Below are 17101 nucleotides of genomic sequence, written 5' to 3' on the forward strand. Positions count from 1 at the left end.
AAGGGACATAACCTTGAGCCAAGTGTTTCTCATTAGCTGAGGCAATCCTAGGGATGACGGAGGCTGACAGCTGAGGGCCATGTGCTGAAGGTACTCTCAGCAGCTGTAATACTAAAGGGGAATCTGACAGAGCAGGAGCATTGCCATTTTGGACAAGTACCACCATTTTAAGTTTCACCTTGATCAAAAACCACCAAAATCCAAAGAGCATCAGCCTAATGGCTAAGGTCAGCATGACCATAAACCACAAATAACATCTCCAACCAGAAACATTCCAAAGCCCTTCCCAACCAGAGACATGCCAGCCCCGAGATAACTTCCCCTCTGGCCAGGAAGATGTCAGTCTCAAGATAACCTCCCCTCTGCCCAAAGACATTCTAACCCTGCCATAAATGTCTCCCCGACACAGAAACATTTCAAGCTTGTGATAAGCCCTCTCACCCTAAAACCAATATATACTCTTAGTCCATAAGAGAGAATGCTCCTGACTGAAGTTGGCCAGAAGCCCCTCTCAGGTATATTTCTCCAAAATAAACCTGTCTTTGACTGTTGAGCCATTTTTCATATTTCTTTCCTCTTTCTTTAACTCTTACATGTGGTGCCAAAACCTGGGATGGGTGCTGGGGGTAGAGGCTCTCTTGCAACCCAGCAAACAGTGGACCATGGTAGCTCATCTCACTGGATCCTGAGAGTCTCAGGCCATCCACCCCATCTTGTCTCTCACTTCATTTTTCAAGCAATTTGCATGAGGAAGAAAACTAACCTGAAGGGCACTGCGAGGCTCTGGCCGGGGCTACTCCCCAGTGGGTCCTCAAAACCCTCAGGTCTCGGGAATCCACCTCTGACCACCTGCAATGGGTATTTCACTTTCTTTCCTCCTCCTCCCTCATCCTCCCTTCTCTCTCTCTCTCTCTCAATCCCTCATGCAGTTCCAGTCTAAGAGGCCCTTTGCCAATTCCAACAAGGACATCCAACATCAGACACTAATCCAGACAACTGGTAAGATCTGCCCTCCACTGGCTTTCTCACAGTACCTGGGAAAGTCAGGTCTGCAGTCCTGGTCCTCACAGGACCAGTGGGACTAAGCTACAAGAAATCTTGGGGATACACAGTTTCTTCTCAGCTTGACCATCCTCTTTAGAAAGAGGACTCTGGGTCTCTGCCTTTTGTGTGGGGATGCCTAGAACAAAAACAGACACCCTCAGTTTCTTCTCACCAGTCCACATGGGTGCCAAACAATCCCACATTCCTACGTCCTCTCCACTGGGCTGTCTCCTTCACAACCTTGCCAAACTTGGCTTATAGGGAAGCATAAAGCCAAAGCGTTTAGTCCTTTATTGCAACACAGCCTGGCCCCGATACAAATTAGATAATGACAACCAATGGCCTGAAAATGGTACCTTTGACTTTCAAATTCTCGGGGACCTTGACAACTTTATAACCAGGAACGGCAAATGGCAAGAGGTTCTCTATATTCAGGCTTTCTTCTACCTTAGATCCTGACCCTCCCTGTGTCAAGCTTGCATCCCTCATGAAATCCTCCTTCTTAATGAAAACCCTCTCTGTGTCTCTCCTTCCTCTGAAACCCCTTCCTCCAAAACTCCTTCCCTCAAAACCCCTTCCTTCAAAATCCCTTTTGACCTGGCAGATAAACCCCCTCTGTACTCTCATCCCCCTGCATTCGCTCCTTGCCTGTCTGAACCTTCTGCTGCTGTGGCCCCTCCTGCCCCCAAGCCTTTAGCCCCAAACCCTGCTCCTCTTCGTTCTCCACCTGTTATCCATTCAACAACTACCAATCAAACCACCTCGGCCACTCCCCCTCTCTGGGAAGTGGTTGGGGTTGAAAGTATTGCTCATGTTTATATCCCTTTCTCCATGCCTGATTTGTTGCAGATCGAACAGCATCTAGGATCTTTCTCTGAAAATCCTTCTCACTATCTCAGGGAATTCCTGCATGTAACCCAATCCTTTAATTTAACTTGTCATGATATTTATATAATTTATATAATTCTAACCTCCACTCTCAGTCCTGATGAAAAAGAGCACATCGAGCTTTCATCTGAAGCCCACGCAGGTGAACTCCATAACTAAGCCCCTATACAAAATCCAGTGGCCAATGATGCAGTCCCCTGTAGAGATCCAGATTGGACTTATCAACATGGAGTCAATGGCATCAGGCAAAGGGACCATATGATTACCTGTCTCCTCACGGGCATAGGCAAAAATGCCCATAAGGCAGTTAATTATGAGAAACATAGAGAAATTACACAGGAGCCCCAGGAGAATCCTGCCCTTTTCTTATCACGCCTCACTGAAGCTATGCTAAAATATACCAATCTGGACCCAGAATCTAGAGAAGGGCAAACTTTTCTCCACCTCCAATTTATTTCCCAATCCTCCCCAGATATCCAGAAAATAATTACAAAACTTAGAGGAGGGTCCACAAATATCTCAGCAGGACCTCCTAAATGCAGCCTTCCATGTCTTTAATAGCAGAGATGAGGAACAAAAAATTTTAAAAATACAGACATCTCCGTTTAAAATACCAGATGCTCACCTCTGCGGTCCAAAAGTCAGTTACATAAAAGTCTCCCAGTACCCCAAAGGGAAACTCTCTCACCTCTCTGGGAGTCTGTTTCTGACATGGCAACCCTGGACACTGGGCAAAGGCTTGTCCTAATCCCCAGTGCCCCACCAAAGTGTACCCAACTTGTGGTCTTTGGGGACACTGGAAAATGGACTGCCCCCAATAGGGACATCCTCCCCATTCAAGTATGGCTCATAATGAGGCCCCCCAGCCATCACAGGAGGAAATCTCTTCACTGCTGGCACTGACAACAGAAGACCGAGGGTGCCCAGGATCCTCCATTCCCACGTACAGTGAGTCCACGGAACCCAGGGTAATTGGGACGGTATCCAGTAAGATTATTTCATTTCTCCAGGATACTGGGGCGAGTCTATCAGTATTAACTAAATATCAAGGCCCATTAGAACGTTCATCCATTTCTGCTGTTGGCATGAAGGGCATACAAGAAACCCCATACAAAATGCCACCTCTATACTGCTCATTTCAGGGAGTCACCCTCACTCACTCTTTCTTGGTCATTCCTCATTGTCCCACTCCTTTGCTAGGAATGGACATCCTACACAAACTAGGGGGAATCACTCATTTATGGGCCCTACACCAAAGCCACAAAGCCACACTTACTTATTATTATGTCAAGAACAAAACCCTTCCTCAGACACTCCACATCAAATAGACATAAAACCCAAATTCCTCAACCAGGTAAATCCCATAGTATGGAACATTGACTCCCCCATAATAACTACCCATCATTCTCCAATTCAAATTTCACTGAAGGATCCTAAGTGCTATATAGTAGTCCCACAATATCCCCTCAACCCTAATGGATTTCGGGGACCCAAGCCCATCATCTCCTGACTTTTGGCTCCCAATATTTTAATCCTCACTCATTCTTCCCACAATACTCCTATTCTCCCAATCAAAAAACGGATGGCTCCTATAGACTGGTTCAGGATTTGCAATAAATCCACTCTGTTATTTTTCCTGCTTATCCTGTTGTCCCAAACCCCTACACCCTCCTATTGAGAATTCCTCCCAACACTAACTATTTCTCAGTATTGGACTTCAAGGATGCCTTTTTTACTATTCCTCTACATTCCTCCTGTCAAAAACATTTTGCTTTCACTTGGACCGACTCTGACACAGGCTACTCCCAACAACTCATCTGGACTATCCTCCACCAGGGGTTTAGAGACGGCCTTCACTATTTCAGTCAGGCACTTCAGTTGGACCTTTCCCAACTACCTCTACAATCTAGCATCTTGCTTCAGCATGAGGATGATTTACTTCTTTGCAGCCCCTCTCTAGAACATTTATTCAACACACCACCAGGCTTTTAAATTTTGTGGCTGAATGTGGGTACTGAGTGTCCAAAAGGAAGGCCCAATTAACCTCTCCAAAAGTCTCATACCTAGGATTAATCATAACTCCAAATACTCGAGAAATTCTGCCAGCATGAAAGCAAAGCATTCAACAAATCCCTTGTCCTAAAACAAAAAGGGACTTACTTTCTTTCCTTGGATTAGTGGGATATTTCCAATTATGGATAGCAAATTTTGCCATTATTGCTAAACCCCTTTATGAACACACAAAAGGAAATCTTGACCAACCACTCACTCCCACTGCAGACCTTTATCATGCTTTCTCTCACCTAAAACATTCCTTATTACAAGCCCCAGCTTTAGGCCTTCCAAACCCCCTGAAACCCTTTCATCTATATTTACATAGTTCTCATAATCAGGCCTTTGGACTATTAGCCCAACCCATGGGAGATTCCCTCCAACCAGTGGCATATTTTTCAAGACAACTAGACCCCATTTACAAAGGCTGGCTCCCTTTGCTTAAAAATTTTGGCCACAGCTTCTCTGATTATCCCTGAGGCACAAAAACTCACATTCTATGTACCCCTTCAGGTATATTCTTCTCACAGTCTGCAAGATATGCTCAGCCATAAGGTGCTCACCTCCATCTCATCCTCTTGCTTGCAAGCCTTACATTCAATTCTCCTCCAACCCTCTATCTCTCTTCATAGATGCTCCCCCATAATCCCACCTCTGTTTTGCCTTCAACACCAATTTTGGACCCCAATCTACACTCATGCTCTGATTTAATTGAAAGTTCTCTCACCATGTTTCACCACCTTACTTCCACTCACATAGAGGGAGCCCCAGATTGGTTTATAGATGGCAGCACATCAAAAAACCATCCCCTCCAAGCAGGATATGCCATCACTGAGGGATATCATGATGATACCCACTTTCTCTCACCTACAAGAGTCATAAAGGCTGCCCCCTTGCCTTGGGGCACATCCTCTCAAGAAGCAGAATTAGTTGCCCTAATAAGAGCACAAACCCTAGCAAAAAAAAAAAAACCACATAAGTTAATATATACACCTATTCTAAATATGCATATAACATCATCCATTACAATGCCCAAATTTGGAGTGAGCAGGGCTATCTCAAGGCTAAGGGAACTCCTATCATTAATGGAAAACTAGTCCATCATTTACTAAAGGTAGCTTTACTTCCAGGAAAGGTTGCAGTTATCCATTGCAAAGGACACCAATCAGATGAAAGCCACATTTCTTTAGGAAACCGTGAGGCTGACTATTGGGTAAAACAAACCTCAACCAATCATCCAATCCCTCAATATCTATTTCCCCTCATACAACATATCCCCTCCTTTTATCCAGAACACCAAATACAGCAGCTAGTAACAGCAAGGGCACAATTCAAACCCCAATACTAGTTCATACAAAACAAACTAGTCCTACCTGACCTTGAAAAAAACAACTCTTTTACGGGGCGTTCACAACCTCTTCCACACCAGCCATTCCCCTCTACAGCATTTCTTAAGTTCCCATATACACATAACCCCAGATATAAAGGAACAGCTAAAAGCCATTTCCCATCAATGTTCTGTTTGCCAAAAAGCTTCACCCCACTCCAATACTAGACCCCCTTCTTACCCAACCCATCAAGCCAGGGGACACCTTCCAGGACAGGATTAGCAAATTGATTTTACCCATATACCCCGAGTTAAAAAGGTTCAATTTCTTATATATCTGGATGATACCTTTTTGGGATGCATTCAGGCTTTTCCCACAACCAACAAATGGGCTTCTACTGTCACCTCCAAATTAATAACAGAAATCATACCCAGGTTCGGGGTGCCTCTTTCTTTTCAATCTGACAATGGTCCTGCATTCATCTCTCAAATTACTCAAACACTTGCACAAGCTCTACAAATCACCTGGAAGCTAAACATCCCCTATCGACCTCAATCTTCAGGAAAGGTTGAAAAATGAATGGCGTTCAAAAAACACCTCACCAGGTACTCACTCCAAACACACAAAAACTGGGTTACACTTTTACCTTTGGTTCTCCTAAAAATTCGGGTGCTCCCATGTAAACTTTTAATGCTCAGCCCCTTTGAACGCATGTACAGGAGACCACTCGCTCCCTTTGTTCCACCTCACGGTCAAGCACCACCTCTACCAACTCGTCTCGTTTGCATTCTTCTACATACTAGCTGCCATTTCATTTGGGAATATGCTGACAAATACCTGCCACAACCCGTAGCCAACTCCTCTAATCCCTTCCTACAGCCAGGAGATTGGGTCCTGGTAAAAGGTCCCAGCCCTACCCCTAATACTGCCCTCACACCTAAATAGAAGGGACCTTACTAGATCATCCTTACCAAACCCACAGCAGCAAAACTGCAGGGACTCCCTAACTGGATTCATTATACTTCTCTCAAGAAAACTGACTTTCCTTCACTACATACCCAAACAACCAAATCTAAAACCCCTTCAGCCTTCTCTTGTGTCTCCCCAGGACCCATTTCCCTTCACCTCACCCGAATCCTAGAGGAAAAGGAAAAGAAATTCACATAAACCGCTTACGTCTCTTTCTCCCCCAAACTTTCACTTCCTAACCAACCTTGTTACAGAACTTCAGTGGTACCCTTACAAAACTCCCATTATATATCCTGATCAGCTCCTTATTACTCTATGGGACCTATGGCTTGAGGCCATATGGCTTGAAGGAACTTTCCAGGAGTTTTCTCCTACCTAGGTAACCTTTTCTCTTTTTGCTTGTTTTTTTTTTTTTTTTCAGTATAAATTCCCTAAGTACATCAACCTCACCAATACAATCACTCCTCACTGCTCTCAAGCTTGAATGCTCTATAAACCTTACACAGTCCCTCTTGCTGCAAGCTAACTCTTCCTTTGCTCCAGAATGCTGGATGTGCTTATAGCTGTCTTCCTTAGCTTATTCAGCCCTTCCTGCACCCTTTCATGACCTTTTAACAGGGAGCATAACCCTAATTTATAAACTCCAAAAAGGAGCTTCCTTTTTTGAAAGAGCTGACACACTGGTTGGCGATTATCCTACTTCCAGGGCCAATCAAGCTAACAAATTATTTCAAACCTATTACAACCCCCTACAATGCCTTAAGCCCCAAGGCCCTCCTGTTAAAGGGCCTATAACTAAACACACCCTCCTTTTACAACAAGCCTCACTTTGCTTTTCAGCCTCTGAGGGAAATCTCCCTGTAGGATTCTTAACACCTAGCCAATGCAACTGCACTATCATTATTATACACCTCTCTGACCATCAAACTAACCGAGTTGACTACCAAGTATCACCTGAAGCAAACAAAGCATTTCTACATCTGGCTTGTTTTACGGCCTCTCCCTTAACCAATACCTCCGGCCTAACATGTGCTGTCTCTGGGGCCCACCTTTTTCCATGGCTCAATATCAATGGTGCAGTGTCCAATCACATTAAATGTGTAAAAAATAACTCTTCTTATATCTCTACTATAGTAGGTGTCTCCCTGGCCTCCTCCTTGTCCATCTGGAGTAATGAACCACAAGAAAGAAAAAAACACCCATTTTTAATTCCCTTATTCTCTTTCCATATCACTGCCTGTATTTATGACAAAGGCCTGTTCTTTTTTGTGTGGCACCAACACATATCTTTGTCTCCCTACTAACTGGACCAGAACCTGTACCCTAGTTTATCTATCTCCTTCCATGGGACTAGTTCTTCCTGATCAACCTTTGCCCATCCCATCCACGTCATCCCTTTAATGGCCACCTTGGGTATAACCTCTGGACTTGGATTGGGAGCAAGCAGATTAGCCACCTCCATAACATACTTTAAGGCTCTTTAAACAGAACTACAGGACTCATTAGAAGATATAGCCCAAAGCTTTATAAGAGTCCAAGACCAACTAGACTCCTTGGCTGGTGTAGTCCTCCAAAACAGATGGGGACTAGATCTTATAGCAGCTGAAACGGGGGCCTCTGCCTCTCATTAGGGGAGGAATGTTGTTTCTATCTCAACCAAATGGGCCTAGTAAGAGACACTGTTAAAAAAAAAGACTTAAAGAAAGGGCTGAAAAGCTAAGGAAATACCAAAACAACCAAATAGATTCTTGGTTTGGAAACAAAATCACAGCGTGGGTCATCCCATTTCTGGGACCTCTTCTAATAATAAGCCTAGGACTAATGTTCTTACCCTGCCTAATTAGTCTTTTTCAAAGATTTTTAACTGACAGGATCATGGCCATTTCACAGACAACTATCCCAAAACATCTACAAATGGTGTTACTACCGCAATCAATCCGAGACCTGAAAACGCTCCATCCCCCCATTAGCAGGGAGTAGCCAGAAAGAACACGCTCCTTCTCATCTTTTTTATAACTACAGAGTCTGGATTGACAGAGCAGGAGCATCACCATCTTGGACAAGTACTGTCATTTTAAGTTTCACCTTGATCAAAAACTGCCGAAATCCAAAGGGCATCAGCCTAATGGCTAAGGTCAGCACGACCATAAACCACAAATAACATCTCTGACCGGTAACATTCCAGATCTCTCCCTGACCAGAGACATGCCAGCCCTGAGATAACTTCCTCTCCAGCTGGAAAGATATCAGCCTCAAGATAACTTCCCCACCACCCAAAGATATTCCAACCCCACCATAAATGTCTCCCCGACACAGAAACATTCCAAGCTTGTGGTAAGCCCTCTCACCCTAACACCAATATATACTCTTAGTCTGTAAGAGAGAATGCTCCTGACCGAAATCAGTCAGAAGCCCCTCTCAGGTTTATTTTGGAGAAATAAATCTGTCTTTGACTGTTGAGCCACTTTTCGTGTTTCTTTCCTCTTTTTTTTAACTCTTACAGAATCTAGGTGGTGGATCACTGCATTCACTACAAGGTCTAATTTTGGAGCAGCCAAATCTCAGTTCAGTCATAAAGCCTGGCCTGAGATTTGAAGAATGTACTACTGTTCCCAGACCAAAACGAGGATGGGGTTGCTTACTCTCACAGCCCAATAACGAGATGCAGGTGAACTGGGAAAGAAGAGAGTTTATTTCTGTAACTAGGTACATGGAGAAGGCTGGGAAAATATCACCAGACCAACTCAAAATTACAAAGTTTTCCAGAGCTTATATACCTTCTAAGCTATATGTCTATGTGTAGGTGTGCATTCATCTAAAGACATAAGTGATTAACTCCTTCTAATCTATAACTAAGGTCTGAGTTTTGAAGACCTTCCTCTGGAGCCTCAGTAAATTTACTTAATCTAGATGGGTCCAGGTGCCAGGGTGATTACCCTTATCTTGTCTCCTGCTAAATCTTGGAGGTTTGAGGAGTTCCTTTAGACCACAAATAAAACTTTTTTGTGGAGGTCTGGGGAGTTTCTTCAGATCCCCAATAAAAATTTGCTTAATCCTAAACAGGTCCTGTTAAGAATTCCTTTGTTATCTTGTCATTCTTGAAGGCCCAGAAAAGGCCTGGGCAAAACTCTTGGTGTGCTTTTGTTACCTTCCAGCCTTTGAATAACGGCACTGGCTCTATCAGCTTTTAATATTTAACATCACCACTCAGTCAGTGCTGAAACAGTTATTATGGAGGCCTGGGCTAGTGAGACCTGGCCTGCCATACTACCCCCTGTCATGCATCCTGCCTATGTGTGAGAGGTAGAATTTGTCCTTGTTTTATATTAGGTTTAAAAGCAGAAAACTATCTGGCTTTGATAGATGCTACTGCCCCATACAGAGCTCCAAGATAGTGCTAACAAGAAGAATGTTAAATATAGCTAATATTGAATGGGTGTTCACCATGTGCCTGGTGTTTTTCTAATCCCTCTCCACGTGTGACTTCATAAAATCCTCACTCCAACCCTACGAATAGGTAATTTGGCATCTCACTAATGAGGAAGCTGAGGAGACAGAGGCAGTGAGGGGACCATGAGTGCCTTCTCTTCTGTCACTCAGAGAAGATGAGGAATTCAGGGGTGGTGGGCTATCCCAGGTACATCACTGATCTTTGGTATTCTCTTACACCATCTTACACTCAGGTGTTACCAGGGGAGCAAGGTGTACTCTATGCATCTTGAAAAGATAAAGTATCAGCCAGCAGATGTGTTGGGTGCTGGTCTGAGGCCAGGCTTTCTAAGAAACGTCATACTCTTCTGGAAGGCTTTTCTGAGTTCTAAATACAAGAGCAGCCCCAGACCAACTCGAAAACACACTTCAATCTGTTTTCAATCTAGGTTCCCTGTACATAAAGAGACAGATCTTGTTGCTATATACAAACTTAGTCTCCCCTTGGCTTTATAAGCCCTGGGTGATAATTTCATCTCTGCTGCTAATGAGACAGAAAACCTTGCCTATAATGGGAAGCAGTTGGACTAAAGGGTCTTTAAGGCCTTTTCTAGCTCTAAAAGTTTTATGTTGCTATTAAAGTCAACAGTAATTAATAAAGGGAGTTCAGAAGGAAAAAAGAATCGGAAACACTCCGCAAATATAAAAGTGTCATGTGTTACTATAAATAACTGAATGTGGTTCTTACCTGTGGTCTAGATTCACAAGACAAAATTAATTCCTTTCTTTTATAAACTTGGCTATGTCCTAGAAGTTTCAATGCATTTTAAAATTAAAATGGAGATTGGCTTTCCATCTAAATCCTGCCTGCTGTCCTCCCATTTCATCTCCTACTTTGCAGACTTAGTGATGATGAAAACACCAAGGACATCCTCAAAGAGAAGGTTATTTGAAGCAGCTGCCACTCAAGTCTTGCCCTTTGGGACTGTCATCTTTTCACTTTGTCTTCACCTGTGCCCCTCACAGCTCATGGAGCTAAAACTTGAGGAGCCTCAGGGAACAAGCTGTATTTGAATAGGTAAATTATAGACGAATTATAGAACACGATTTGACAGGAGGAAAAACTGCTCAAGTGCAACTTCTCAGTTCCGTTCTACAACATCTGTTGAGTACAAGGCACTGTGCTTGGAGATGTCAGACACATGGGCACAGCTGCTATCTCCAAGAGGCCCTCAGTCCAGTGGGAAAAGAGAGATAGATTCAGAAATGTCAGAGAAATGATTGGTTTAACAGATGTAGAGAAAATGTGTGCAGATGAGAATAATAATAATAGCTATCACCTACTGAATACTTACCAAAAGCCATGTGTTTCACTAGCACTTTTTTGTTTTATCATTTCAACAACCAGAAGTGGAAGGTATTGTTATTATTATCCTCAATTGATTGTAAGATAACAGGCTTAAAGAGGTGAAATGCTTTGCCTCAAGTGACTCAGCTAATATATGGCAGAGCTTGAATTCAAATCCAGATCTTTTTGACTTCAAATCCTTCACTGTCATTTACTGTACTTTTCTGCCTCCCCCAAGGCAGACACCCACTATTCTGACTTAGAAGTTTGCGGGATGAATTATACTGAATGTGGAAGACTGATTGAGACATGCAGTAAAAATAGGAAGACATATATTCTGGATAAAAGGAATAGCCCAAAGAAAGCTGAAGATACGGAAAAGTCCCAGGACTTTGTGGGTGGCAGTGGGAATGCCAACTATACCAGTGCTGTGGGGAGCACAGTGTATAGCAAGGTGTGGAGGAGGGACTACAGAAAGGGTTGCATTGGTGAGATGGGAACAGACTGAGTATAGCTGTGATTTCCATCTAGCAGCATACCTGTGAAAGTTTCTCAACAAATCTTTGTGCAGTTCTGACATTCAATGTAATGTATTTTTGCAAAATTGTATACACATCACACACACACACACACACACACATGCACACACATGAGTAGTGAGATCTGTCCCACAGAGTTGAGCTCGGCTAATTAAAAAGTTATATTGTAAAGCAGTGGTTCTCAAACTTGAACGTTGGCCAGGCGTGGTGGCTCATGCCTGTAATCCCAGCACTTTGGGAGGCTGAGGCGGGCGGGTCACCTGAGGCCAGAAGTTCGAGACCAGCCTGGTCAACATGGTGACACCCCGTCTCTACTAAAAATACAAAAATTAGCCAGGCATGATGCCACATGCTTGTAATCCCAGCCACTCCGGGGGCTGAGGTAGGAGAATCGTTTGAACCTGGGAGGCGGAGGTTGCAGTGAGCAGAGATGGCGCCATTGCACTCCAGCCTGGGTGACAGAGTGAGACTCCGTATGTAAGAAAAAAAAAAAAAAAACTTGAACGTCCAGAAAAATCCCCTGGAAAGCTTGTTAAAGCACAGAACGCTAGGCCTTAGCCCTAGAGATGCTGAATCAGTAGGTCTGGGATGGAGTCTGAGAATTAGGACTTTTAACCAGCTTCTGGGTGATGCTTATGCAGCCAGTCTGAGGGCCATACTACATGGCACTGATGTAGAGCAGGGTGTGACTTTGCTGTGAGTGCAAGGTAAGAGGTTCAGCACTTGAATATTATAGTCATAAGCTTCCTGTAACCCATGTCACACATCTGTGCTCCTCTCTCCCTCTTTGTCCCTGTATGCTGTTCCGTTTCAGGCCCTACTCTGCAGCCATAGTGGTCTTTCAAAAACATGAGTTTGATCATGTCACTATTCTGTTTAAAAATGTTGGTGGCTCCCATTGCCTTTGTGTGGCATGTGAATCCTTTCATAGCCTTTCTTACCTCTTTAGTCCTATGCATTCTCCCATACAGAATACCTTGCAGCTCCCCAAAGGAACTACATCTCCCTACCTATATCTGGAATGCTAACTTCTATGAGTCTACCTCTCATCACTTGGTTAAATTTCATGTCTCCTCTAGGTCTTATCCTCGATATCAACTCCAAGTGAAGGCCTTTCAAGACCTTAGGTGATGTCCCTCGAGGACCTCTGTAAAGCACTCTTACACAGTATAGAAATGACCTGGTGACATGGCTGAGCTCTCCCATCCATAAACTGGTATCTCCTTGAAGGCAGGCACAGAGCCTTGGCACCTAGTGTATAAATAAATAATTTAATAAATTATAACATGATGTTATGTGAGATCTGGCAAAAATAAACCATTATGTCTGTTCTTCCTAAAGCAAAGGATTGTGTGCTTTCTTAGAGTCTGAGCTACCATGATAAAAACTCGCTCACAAATAGCATGAGAAAATGACAACATGCCATTAGTAACCCAGAAGCAGCTGTATGTGTTTTGTATTTTTTTCATCTGGGCTTTACAAACCACAAAAGCAACTGTTTTGCCTCCACAAAGAACATGTTTTTAACAGCACACTGTCCCAAAAGGATACTCCTCCCTCTGTTGCATTTTGATCTATCTTGATTTAATTTAAAGTTTGAAAATGGGGTCTGACCTTATCTATCAGTGGTTGAGCCATTGTCTTATGGAAATGCAGTTTGAAACTCATTAATAGGGTAGCCTCTATATTATAACTTAGAAGCTCTGGGTTATCACTGATGCTTGCAATTGCTATGGAAACCGGGTTCATATGCACCTTTCAAAGAGTCTGCTTTAAAACAGGAAAAAAAGATGAAGAAAAAGCCTTCGTGAAAGAATAAGATATTTTGTATCCAGCATGCATAAGCAGGTTCAGTGATGCAAAAATGCTCTGCCTACACAATGATAAAAACAATTTTTTATCTTTTTCAGGAGCTAATAATGTATAACCTTGTCTTAGAGAACTGTGTTTATACTGGTAGAGAAGAATGCTCAAGGCAGCTTTCCCCAGTGCCCACACATAGACACACAAACACAGACACACACCCACAGTTTTCAGTTTTCCTCAGACTTTTTGCAATCTGCATTCTTAATTCCTCCAAAGGCCTCTGTACATGCAGCTTTGGCTGCTAAAGCCCACCCAGTGTGGACTGGCTGAGAGCTCAGTCTCTTCTGCTTCCCCTTGAATGTGTATTGAATGTTGCATCTGTCTCTTATGGGCTGAATTTTTCAATTATAAAATGATAGTGCTAATTTGATCAAGTTTCTTATTAAAAATTCTTGGATGTATTCCTCCCCAAATTTGAGTTTTGGAGGCTTCATCCCTCATCTCCTTGCCCACATTTCTCCCTAATAACCTAAGTGTGGTATTGTGTTAGGTAAACAATAGTGTATCATCTTGTGGAAAATGATTCTTTAGACACACCTCCCTCCCTCATGTAGAACCATGTGTTATTCCCTCCAATGTTTTCATCTGCTTATCTCCCCACTTGTGAGTCATCTATTATTTTCCCTTATCACTTCTGCAACCCCATTCCTCCCCTAACTGTAGCCAAATGTGAGCTGGGTTTCCTTCTCTTCTGAGCAAGAACAGGTCATGAGGGCTGAGCTTTCTGTCTTCACCTTCAGACAGAAGGAACTTGGAAGAAAGAAGAACGCATCTGCAGGCAGCTGTTCACTCCACAGGCATCTGGAAACCGCTTCTTTGCATTCAGATAGTTATGTAACCCCACATGTTGGAAGGCTGAAGAGACCACCATACTCAAAATGGAAATGACACTGTTGCAACACATAGAATATCTGAGAGAAGAAAGGGTTTCTAATGTCTTGACTATCTATGATATTCCATAAAGTTAAGGGATTGATGTGCATGGGCTGGGAGGACTGAGGAACAAAGGACAGAGGTTGAAGTAGGTATGAAAAGGGTCTACTAACTACTTTAGAATTTGAAAAAAACGATTGATACCAAATCTGCCCACGCTCTGTACAAAAAACAAAACAGACATTGGTGCAATTTTAACCTGATAATGCATGAAAAATGGCTATTTTTGATGAGAAAAAGTTCAGTCATTTCTTTGTAAACACAAAGAAAATTAAGAGAAATTGTGAAGTTACTATAAGAAAATTCAACAACTCTTATAATATATTCCCTCTCAATTAAACAGCAAATCACCCTAAAGTGTTTTTCAGCCTGAATATTTATCAGCCTAGATAATCTACTTTAACAATTATGTTTTGCATTTTTAACAAAACCTTTTCTACAAAAGTTAGTATAACTAGAAGTAAATATAAATTAGTCCCCTTTCAAGTCTTTAACATATTAAAAAGCTATAGAATATATACATTAACCCATGGTTTTATAAAAGGAATATGGCTTTATAAAATTAAAAGCAATATCAGGATCTGTATTTGTGTTAAATAATTACAATAACATCAAGCAGACATTTCCCACTTAATCTATTACTCTCTAAGATTACCATTTAATTCTGCATTACGATTTAACTAAGTAATTTAGTACTCGACGCATGCGCTACAGAAAACAAGAAGCAGTGTATTACAGTAACAAGGTTTGTATTTCACAAACAATTGCAAGGGTGAAGCAGATATCTTCTAAGCGTCGCATATTCACAAAGAATTGCAAGGGTGAAGCAGGCATCTTCTAAGGGTCGCATGACTGGGTTTGCAGTCCACCGGTCAGAGGAGCTTCCTCTGATTCTTCCGCAGCAGTCTTTTCTTCGTTCGTGGCTTGTGGCGTTTCTTTGTTTTCATCGTCTTCACTTTGTAGGTCTTTCCACATTAATTGTCTAGCTAATTTGATGTTCAATTCTTCGTTGTAGTGAAGCCTTCTTCTCATTTCGAACTGCCGCTTTTTCTCCTGTTTGTGGAGGAGGATTTTTCTCATGTAGGCCTCGCTGCTCCCTTGCTCCTCCACCTCACTGCCGTGGTCCGAAGCATCGGTGGCTTCCTTTCCTTCGACACCACACACTGAATCTTCTCCTTCGACATCGAGCACTAAATCTTCCCCATTACCTTGCACACTCATGTAGGAAGTGCCGGGCTCATTTGACTTCATTAAATCGTAATCTCTGTACGTTGCGCGGTGTGCCGCAAGGATGCTTGATTCGTCCCACTTTTGGGATTTCTTTCTCTTCACATCTTGAATATTCCCTCCAGACTGCTGACCAGAAGTCGCCACCGAGGAACCCGACGAGCTTTTGTTTTTCAGGATCCCCTTGATGGGCCGGTGCGAGGAGGTGGAGGCTGACATTTTGCGGAGAGAAGGGCTGCGAGAGAGTTGAGCCGCTGAGCAGCCGTCCGCCGCCCTCCAGTCTGAAACTGCAGCGCGGTCTGTCTGGGCAGAAGGTCCCAACGCCCTAGTTAAAGCACCAGGGCCCTGGTGTCACAAAGGGCGCTGCGTATGACGTCACGATGGTCGCCGCCTCCACCACCGCTGCCGTAGTTACCGCTACGGTTACCGCTATGGTTACCGCTACCGTTGCGGTCACCGTTGCCGCTACCCCTGACGTCACCGCTACCGTCACAGCTACTGTTGCTTTTGCTGTTGCCGCTGGCTTTACCGCTGACGTTACTGCCTCGTGGCCCATGCTAACGTCATTTTTTTTTCTCTTTTAACGGAAAATAAGGTAGGAAATACCCTTTGGTTGTATATGGAAAGGGGAAGCATTGTTTTAGAAACTTCTATACACCCTGTCTGCCCACAGGAAAGCTATGTAAAATATTTCTCATTGTGGGTCACTGTCAAAACTTTGAAAGCCACGACTTTGGTTGGAAAGATGAGAGGCCTCAGCTAGAAGGTGATGACCTTCTGCTCCTCCCTCCTGTGCCCATCCACACTCTCCCTCCACCACGCCTACCTTGGACCTCCTCTCTTCTCCCTGTCTTGGTGAATGACCCCAACATAGAGCTAATTATATCAGCTGGGAATCTGCGTGTCCTCCTCAGTCCCTTCATGTTGCCCATTCTCCAATCCAGCCCCCGGATGTGACCTAAATATTTCAAGAGGCTTATTTGATCTCTTCTGCCACCACCCTGTTTCAAATCACCATTTTCTCTCATGGCAACTTCACTCACAGTCATTGAACTGGACCCCCAGTATCTCCTCCTCCTGCTGTCCAATCTCTTATCCATCCTCAAAACACCCATCAGATCTTCTTCATCTCTCTTTCAAACCCTTCAACGGCTGCCCACTGTTCTTGACATAAAGACCCAAATTCAGAGGAGGCTGAAAACAGCTGTTATGATCTGCTCAGTTTACTCAGGTGTCTATCTGGAGCCTTCTCCCCTTAAATTCTTCCCACTCTACCTCCAGCTTTCTATTCTGATCTTCCAATTATGGGAGCATTCATGAACCTTCCTGTCCAAGAGGTTCCCCCCCCCCCCAGGTTCTTCGTGCAGCCTGGAGCACCCTTTCAGATTTCAGTTCAATCATCATTGACTTTCAGAGGCCATTTCCTGACCCCCAACAGCAAATAGACCTCTCTTTGCTTTCATGGTGTCTCTTATTCT

At 43.4% G+C, this 17101-nt stretch overlaps 1 protein-coding gene across 1 annotated transcript; it reads right to left on the bottom strand.

Moving 5' to 3' along the window:
* Window positions 1–15128: 15128 nt before the first annotated feature.
* On the bottom strand, window positions 15129–16095 carry PPP1R2C (PPP1R2C family member C). Its single transcript, XM_054472537.1, has one exon. The coding sequence runs from the start codon at window positions 15840–15842 to the stop codon at window positions 15234–15236; it is 609 nt and encodes a 202-aa protein (XP_054328512.1). The 5' UTR covers window positions 15843–16095; the 3' UTR covers window positions 15129–15233.
* Between the last annotated feature and the right edge of the window lie 1006 nt (window positions 16096–17101).

This window comes from Pongo pygmaeus, chromosome X (assembly GCF_028885625.2).
Source record: "Pongo pygmaeus isolate AG05252 chromosome X, NHGRI_mPonPyg2-v2.0_pri, whole genome shotgun sequence".
In the NCBI taxonomy this organism is placed as follows: Eukaryota; Metazoa; Chordata; class Mammalia; order Primates; family Hominidae; genus Pongo; species Pongo pygmaeus.

What these genes read in the sequence shown, in the direction of transcription:
- PPP1R2C (XM_054472537.1), bottom strand. Translation starts at nt 15,842, where the DNA reads ATGTCAGCCTCCACCTCCTCGCACCGGCCCATCAAGGGGATCCTGAAA.